General features: G+C 39.4%; 3 protein-coding genes across 4 annotated transcripts in view; 2 read left to right on the top strand and 1 right to left on the bottom strand.

The window, feature by feature from the left end:
* The first annotated feature begins 474 nt into the window (after positions 1-474).
* On the top strand, positions 475-2,949 carry LOC105835966 (MIT domain-containing protein 1). Of its 2 annotated transcripts, XM_036283481.1 has the most exons (5): positions 475-1,011; positions 1,655-1,893; positions 2,254-2,459; positions 2,545-2,730; positions 2,826-2,949. In XM_036283481.1, exons 1-4 carry the CDS (start codon positions 891-893, stop codon positions 2,705-2,707), a joined length of 729 nt encoding a protein of 242 aa, XP_036139374.1. In that variant the 5' UTR covers positions 475-890; the 3' UTR covers positions 2,708-2,730; positions 2,826-2,949. The 2 variants fall into 2 exon arrangements, with proteins under 2 accessions (XP_036139374.1, XP_036139370.1); XM_036283477.1 differs by having other exon boundaries at positions 477-1,011; positions 2,545-2,949.
* Positions 2,738-8,751, bottom strand: LOC105835963 (protein inscuteable homolog). Its single transcript, XM_012679659.3, has 5 exons — positions 8,459-8,751; positions 7,255-7,599; positions 4,581-5,012; positions 4,163-4,370; positions 2,738-4,040 (listed from the first exon to the last, which is right to left on the bottom strand). The coding sequence occupies exons 1-5, from the start codon at positions 8,749-8,751 to the stop codon at positions 3,057-3,059; spliced, it is 2,262 nt and encodes a 753-aa protein (XP_012535113.1). The 3' UTR covers positions 2,738-3,056.
* The window catches only part of LOC105835964 (carbohydrate sulfotransferase 11), a 41,279-nt gene continuing 37,467 nt past the window's right edge, over positions 4,946-8,757 (top strand). Inside the window, exon 1 of the mRNA XM_028191669.2 lies at positions 4,946-5,031. The gene's annotated coding sequence lies outside the window, so the exon portion shown is untranslated. The remainder of the gene's footprint in view (positions 5,032-8,757) is intronic.

Raw genomic sequence — 8,757 nt, 5'->3', positions numbered from 1 at the left:
TAATTGGCGGCCATTGCTCTCACTTTTTTTCTGAACCTAATTTCGCATAATATAGGGATGGCGCAGTCCATGTTCTAAGTCAATGGACGGTCAATTGACTCTTCGTCAACGTCCGCGATGATGGGATCGAGTCAGCAAATCGAATGAGTCATTATAGAGAATACTCAATCGTAACTGATCGAGATTAATCGATTGATTTTTTTATATTCGGTGTTTAAAATTCGACCGTGCAATGAACACCCAGGTAGCAAGCACACGTCATTTTTAACGTCATTAAAATGTTTTTAAAATGGACATTATTTGGTTATATCCTAATAAGCAACAAACATTAAATCAATAATGTTTTGAAACGTTGATTTTATGTGGATTTTATAAACATAAATATTATGCCATAGTATTTTATAAATATTTTTTAAATTGTTATGTTGTTAATACAAAGTAATAATATTCTTAATTATAATTACAGTGTAGAAATATTATTTTTTACGTTTTACTTAAATATTTACGTTATACACAACACAAAAAACTACATATTTGAAAATGTTACAAAATTGTAATGTTGTGTCAATGATATTTTATTTATTGGGATGAGACGTTATTGGACCAGCAGTGGCCAATTATGGATGTCAAAATGTTCTTGCTACCTGATCAACGACAATCGCACGCTCCGCCCGCAAGTTACGTTATTCCCTGGTGATCGTTGCGATCGTCGCTTCGAGGTAACGTGATTCCCCTCCGTCGAGCGACGGATATGTTTAACTGAGCTATCACGTGTGCACTCACAGATAAAACCACATCAGATTAGAAGAACAAAGACGCTCGCCTATCGATCCAAATACACACGAGTGTGACTGATCATAATTGCTCTTTCAGAGTTGTGAGTCGCCGTGATGGAGGCCGCGGCGGCATCAGTCCTGACGCGAGCGGTCGAGATGGACAAGAAAGAGCGATACACAATGGCATTGGTGCTGTACCAGGAGGGCGTGCAGATCCTCCTCGACACGATAAAAGGTATCCCAATACACACAAAAGCATATTTGTTTTAGTGCCAAGAAAAGCGATTACTTAATTTACTTTTTTTTAATAATAAGTCATAGTTATCTTCGATAAAGAATATATACTTGATAATAGTCTTAAAATATACTTATTACAAATTCTAGAACAACTTATTATCATATACTTGAAAAACGAATTTATATTTTCTTGAAGAATATTATAAAATTTATTTGCAAAAAAGTCAAAGTAATAAATAAATCGAATTTTTATTTGGCTTAATATTTGTATATATAATGTTTAATTGAAGTATTGAATTACTAGGATTTAGAATATATTTTGAATAAATGTGTTACTTATGACGAACTTATGATAGATTTGCGGTATAAATTAATGTATTTAAGATTATTCATCAAGAAGATATTTTTTGCAAAGGTTGTTAATTGATACTTAAAAGAAGAAAATTAAAAAATGAGAAACTGCTTTTCTCAGCATGAGAATAAATTTTTCTGTGTGTAATCACTTTCTTTCTCCAGCTTCGTTGTTTATTGTTAAGAGAGAGAGAAGGAGAGAGAGAGAGAGAGAGAAAAAAAAATGCTATAGCAGCCTTATCGTTACTATCCTTCTCTGTCGAGAAGTTCAAGACTCGATAATAAAACAGAGACGAAGGAAGTCCGCAAAGTGGAGTACCTCACGTCCAAGGCGAAGGAGTACCTCGACCGGGCCGAGAAGGTAAAAGAGCTGATCAGCAGGAGGAAGTCGATCGGCACGTACAGGGAGTTGAGCAGGATCGAGGACGGGTCGACCGGGCACGGCTACGCGAGTGTCTTCGGCAGATTCCTGGACGCTACTGTTACGCATATCGACATCGAGGATCCGTACATACGGGTCTTTCATCAGGTATATACGTCGTCGTTTGCGTAACATCCCAGACAACATACAATATTTATAAAAAGGTTTACAAAATATTTATGATAATTATTTGAATATTATATAAACATTTATCTATCAAAATATTTTTGTAATCTTAGATTGAATACATTATATAAAGATTTATAATATATACCATATGAAACATGTATAATATATTATAAATATTTTTTATATTTACTATAAATATTATATAATATTTATATAATATTTTAATTAATAAATAGTCATAAATATTTATGAATATTTATCGTAAATATCATGTGTTATCTGGGATTGCAAGTTAAATATTTTAGATACTCTGCTCTAATTTTCATATTTTTTTTACAGTGCCAGAATCTGGTCAGATTGTGCGAATTAGCTGTACAGAAGTGCTCTGCACTGACCAGTATATCCCTACTGACGACTTGCATTGCAGAGGAACATAACGGGCAGGAGCAAATCACGAGATTAGCTGAACTGAAGGAGAGTCTGGCGAATCGCAACATCGCTTTCGACTTTTCCTTTTCCGAGACGTTGCATGACAGGCAGATCAAGTAAGCCTGATTGAGATTGCGTTCTGAAAATTTGTATATTTATCTCTGGTTTTTCTTATCAGTTACCCTCCTCCTCATGTTTCAGATTAAGTAACGGATGGGTGATAAAAATCGGGCGTGGATTAGACTATTTTAAGGCACCAGAGGGCAAATTTGTTCTCGGCTCGTGCGATTTGGAGTTAAGGCCGTGTCTGGAGACTACTGTAGACATTTTTCATAAAAATCAACTTAAGGGCGGAGCAAATTAAGACATTCAATTAACAAGATAATGGTTAATAGATATATATATATTTTTATAAATGCGTATGTGTATTATGGCACATTTTTTTAGCACATTACAAAATAAAGTATTCATATTTTTTACAGTACACAACCTTGCAATACGGTGCGTCGAAAATTACATGTAAATCTGTACATTTTTAACATACATACTTGTTTTCCCCGCGTTACGCTTTTTTATAATATAATAAAATACCGTGATTATATTATAGCTCGTGATTGTAAAACATATTTACAGTCTTCTCTTTGTGCGTTTAACTTGTTCATCATTGTACGAATTATTACAATGAATTTTTTTTCCTTTCCAGAATTTTCCCCTCAGTCCAGTGGGCTGTGATCCTTGGCCTTTGCGATCCCGATCTGCTTCGCGGCCTTCTTGCAGGCCCGTCTTAACGATCTGGTGTACCTGAACAAGCCCGTTCCCGTTTGTGCCTCCTCATCCTTCTGATCCGCTTCGGGCTCGTTTACTTTGTATGGCTCTGACAGGCAATCCCCGCCGCCGACGGCGACCACCTGTCTTGCGATCTCCGGCTCCACGCAGAGTCGAGTTAGCGCGGCTGTCGCGGTGACCTCCAGCCGCTTGTACGCGTCCTCTAAGCCTGGTGGCCTCATTCGGAGAAAAGAAACTAGCGCTACAGAGGCTCGCGCCTTTGCTAGATGCGATCGGCCTTCGGGAAGCCGCGCTAGTTCACCGATCAACGCGGCGACCTGCTCCATCAGCCACACATTACCACCGACGAATTTCTTCACGCTTCTCAGGAGCTTCCTCACGCTATCCTCTTCAAGTATAATCGTAGCGCATATCCGCGACTTGGACAACTGATTCAGCGCTGCGGCGGCCAACAGCAGAGTCTGCGCGCAATTGGTATTCTCGACCACCCAATTCAACGACGGAATCAACGAGTCCGCGAAAGGTTCGAGGTACGGTAAACCCCGCGCGTTGGTCCACGACGCTGTGATTTGCACCACCAAAGCAGTGGCTTCAGTCTTCTCCTTCTCGGAAGTGGATTCCGCGTTCAGGAGATCCGTCAGGATTTCGGGACCGCCTTCTCGAGCGAAATACTCGATCGCGGTTGCGGAGCTGCACGCGCTGGCCAGAGCGCGTAACGAGGTCGCGACGAGATCGTCCGGTGTATGACCGATGGTAACGAGACACGTCAAGAGGGCCTTTATGCCGGAACACCGAGCTATGCTGCTTCCAGCGCGAGGATCCGATAATCCTAGAGCCGTCAGAGCTGCCAAAGCGCCTCTAGTCACGCTACTATCTCCCCGTGGAGCTTCCTCGAGACTTCGGACTATTTTCTGCAAGAGAGATTTTTGTATCATTAATTTACGATCACAGTAACATAACATCAACGTTATAATTTCCCATTGAACAATGTAACTATTAGACATATATATTATAGTTATATTGTTGGACTAACCTCTATGTAAAAGTCCAAGCGCGTGTCGACCGTGCTGTCGACGTACATCTTCATATTTTGCAACTGCGCGACAATGCTCCTTTGATTACCTTGCTGTATTCTGCGAGGAGGAGGTGCGCCCAGTTGAGAGAGAATCGAAAACGCGGTTTCCTCTATACTACGAAGAAGCTCCATTTCGAATCTGCCGCCTTCCAACTGAGTTATTTTCCTGCACGACGATGATCAATGTAATTATTATTAAATTAACTGTTAATCATTTAAATTTGTTTATCACAAATAGCTGTTTCATCTATCATTTTTTTATCTTGCAGTTAACCGTGGCTAATTAAAGACAATTTAATTCTAATCAAGCGGAACAAGTTTTGATGATTATGAAATAATTGATGATTATTTGGAGGATAAAGGAAAACGGACTTACTCCACGATGCTCCGATAATGCTGCTCGAAGTGTTCCGCGCTAACCAGAAGTTTGCTTGCGGCAGCGGTGGCCGCGGAGGACAGCTTCTTTAGATCCCGCGCGTGAACTTCGCCGGACATCACTCGAACTCCTCTGCGCGGAAGATTCTTGCTTTGAAGCGTGCTGCCGCATTCGCTTTCGGTCGTCGTAGCGAGATCGGTCAGCCATGCCCTCATGGACGACGATTGACGATAATTTCTCGAGTTCAACACATCCCTGCCGACAGCAGTCGCGTTCGCGCTTCCGTTGGTGGAAGCCCGCGATTTCGTTATTGACGGCTGAACGCTGTCTTCCGGCGGCTCGGACGCGTACAAAAAGTCGCACAGATTCTCTCCTGACTGCACCGAGACGGAGGAGGGTACTTTCGACGCCTCGTCCCGCTTCTCGTCAGCTCTGGAAGGAAACACGTTCGGTAAATATAAAAAAAAATTGTTATAGAAATATAAAATTTTTAAATATGTCTTATTTTTCCAGACTTTTCCTCGATGACTTTCTTTGAGAACTTAATATTATTCGAATGGTTTTCCGTCGCTTTAAATTACCTTAAGCGAGCCATAGCGAATCGACACAGACCTCGACGCGACTATTGTCATTCTATTACTGCGAAACGCAATGTACTCGAGATCGTTGTCGACGTCGCTGTTTTTCCGGGCGAACGGAAACGCCGGGAGCGATTAGTGGAACGTAAGAGCTGACTAATCGAACCGCAGCGGAGAACACACACTCCTTTACCCCGCGACCGCGCGATGACTAATCTCGCGGTCCTTCGGCACGTTGCGTTGTATTGTAATGCGTCCACCTGTGCGCGCCGCCGCCGCCGCCACGCCGGTGCACGCTACTAGAGCTGAATTCTTCGTAGATTCGCTGTCATCCACGGTTGCAGTCAAACCGTCCGAGAGAGCCTGGCCAGTCTAGCGCGGCTCATTCATTTACGTATTCTCCTCGTGCGGCACGTCGCATTGGCTCACGTACCTCACGAATGTACACGGTGACGAACAGAAAAGGCACGACCATACAAGGGAATCCGGCGATTGGTATCCCGGTCTCGTGACAAATAATTTAACACCCGGTGGGATACTACTAAAGATAGATAGATAGAGAGAGAGACGCGCCTCAGACGATCTGTAATTCGTGATAAGATTTCATTATGAATATATAAAGCTGTAAGTAGAGAGGGAATTCTGTCGCTCTCTGTAGATCGCCTAAAGCGGAAAGCAAAGAAAAGGGGGATCGTGATACCTGATACACACAAAGGAGTCAAATATCTCCTTATTTCGTCCCGTTAGAGAGTCACAAGTTTTAATCGTGCATGTGCAATGATATTTGCATTTATAATTTACACGATCATTTTACGTAGCAATAGAATCGCCGGGGCTCTTTAATCAGCGGACAGCGCAACATCTAATGATCACTTCATCGCGCGCCTATTTTATGTATTAACCGGTTCGAATCGTTAATCTCTCTTTCTCTCTCGGAGTCGTCGTACAAGGCGAGGCCTCGGAAAAAAAGAACCCTATGCCCTCGTTACGTGCCGTAATAAGTCGGTTAGTCTGCGCATACGAGGGCGTGATACGCATACAATGACTCGGCGATAAGCGGCGAGGCACCTTCGCGGGCTGAGGACTGATAATCATTTACTCGAGGCCGGTGCATCTCTCTCTCTCTTTCTCCCTCCCGCGCATTATGACATCCGAGAAGAGGAGCCCGATTCTCTCGGGCGTGCGTCATAGCTTACAACAATATAAAGCGCGCGATACGATCCACGCGATACGTTCTATGTACGTTTATTCTGTTATTATTCGAAAGGGATTACAGTGGACGAACGACGAAATTGCCTTACGTGTTGCATTCCTACCGATTGGCTTATTTCTCCAATCTTATCGCGATTCCCCGGACGTTCCTCCCGGCGCCATTGCGACACGTGTATGGTTTCAGAAGTTTAAAAGTTATTATCGCTGTCGATAGTAATCACGGGTTTTCGAGGAACTATAAGCGCGTCATTGAGTCAGACCCAATCAATCATATTTTCTGAGTCAGCGACGTGCTAAACGATGCTTCCCATACAAAACAAATATCTGATTGTGAGTTATAATCAGATATCCCTGTACTTACAGTTTTAAATCAATTTTAAGATTTTTAATTCTCAGATATTCATAAAATATCTACAGGACATCATTACTTTATATCACGTGTTGCTTGCAAAAGGATATCTCTGCCATGTTTTTGCATATAATATAGTCGGTATTAAATTTTTTATTTTGTTTAAGTTTATGTTCATCTTGAGATATATTTTGTAATCAATAAAATAAGTTATGCAACATTATTTATATATCTTAAGATATATAAACTTTAGATTATCTTAAATATAAGATTAAAGATAAGATTAAAACAGATAAAAATTACATATCACATTTGAGACAAAAGTATCATGATTTTTTAGTATCTTGAAAACATCTTAGAAATATTCTTATTTCTAAGATATTTTGACAGTGCTTTGCAACAGATATTTTCAATATACATCTGTAATATATTTGTATGGGTTGAAACGAAGTAAATAAGTCGTACGCTTGCGATTCGCTTCGGCGGTTTTTGGTTTTTTTTTTTTAATTAATGTAAGCTAATAAAATTTGCTTACCTCCGTTCTCGTGATAGGCTGCTTGCGGATTTCCTGAAACGATGCCTTGCGAATATCCTGGTATCTTTCGGCGTGGATGTGTGCGTCGGCATCGGGGAAGATCCCTCTTCTAGCCACGGTGAAGCCAGCTGAATTCTGCGTCTCCTTACTCGTTTCGTCCTCAATTTCCGTCTCGGAGTCGCGTTTTCATAAGCCTCCGAGCAGTCCGATCTTTCGGAATCGGAGAATCCGGAGTCCTGGCTCTTGAAATCCTGACTCAAAGGGCTATAAGATCTATTTCTTATCTCGCGCTCCTCCTCCTCCTCCTCCCTCTCTTCTCTTTTATCCGTCTCGTCCGTTGTCATTCTGGATATTCAAATATTATTTTGATAGTTAATTCAAATATCATCAACATAATATCATTTTAAACGTAATATACTCGGAATTTTTTTTACACTAGGAAAGGTTTTGTTTCAAATAATAAAATATAATAATTAAAATTTAAATGTACAAACAACACTATTTAATTAATATAAACTAATATTTTTTAATTTACATATATTTATCAGAAGCAACAAAATTTTTTGCTATATAAAATAAAATACATATTTGTGTATTTTACCCACTCAAAAAATAATCTTGCAACTACACCAAAAATTGCATATGTGTAAAAATTAAGATAGATAAATAGCTAGCAAATACAATGCATATATGTATATTGCACTTTATCAATCTGATAGAAGCAGAATTTATAAATTTTATATATAATAGCAGAGGCAAAAATTAGTAATATATTTTGACATCGAGAATTCTGACCAATGAAACATCAATGAAACATTTTTTTTGGCGTGGTTGCTGTTAAAAAAATGCCTTAAAAAGTAACTTGTTAAAGGTATTATTTTTTCTAGTGTATAACTTTTATAATTAATTTAAAAAAAAAAAACGATTTTATTTTAAATTATTTACTTTTAATATTCAAAAGTAATATTATTCGAGGAATAAGATAACTAGAAAAAAATCTTTATATCAAGGATCAAATTATATCAGTGCAGAATTTAAGCAATAATTCTAATTTTATCGGTTTGCCAATTGATCTATTTTAATTTGAAGATTTTTCCCGGATATCTAAAATTAATTTGTTTTTTTTTTTTTTTTTAAAGGAAGATAAATAAGTACTTATTCTTGTAACAATATTTAATAGTGAATTTGTTATTATTTTACTTACCTGCGACGCGTCAAACTTTCGTCGCGTATCAATGAAATCCGACACTCGTTCTGTTTTATATTTTCGTCGCTTTTATTACACACGTGTATTGCGGTAATATTCGCATTGTCGACCGTGTCGTTTTCCGATTTGGTCGAATTTTCTTCTTCTTCTTCTTTCGGTTCCTCCTTTTTACATTCGTTAAGAGAGTAACGCGGAGGATCGTTTCTTCCTGCAAAATGATCGTCCTCCAGATCATGTACAGCCATTTGGTTCCAGAACACCTTGCTCTGATATCTTTTGAAGGCGCTCATGTTTTC

The sequence above is a fragment of the Monomorium pharaonis genome, chromosome 1 (genome assembly GCF_013373865.1).
Source record: "Monomorium pharaonis isolate MP-MQ-018 chromosome 1, ASM1337386v2, whole genome shotgun sequence".
Lineage (NCBI taxonomy): Eukaryota > Metazoa > Arthropoda > Insecta > Hymenoptera > Formicidae > Monomorium > Monomorium pharaonis.
The sequence above is the reverse complement of the archived record's forward strand: the minus strand, read 5'-3'. Positions and strand labels throughout refer to the sequence as shown.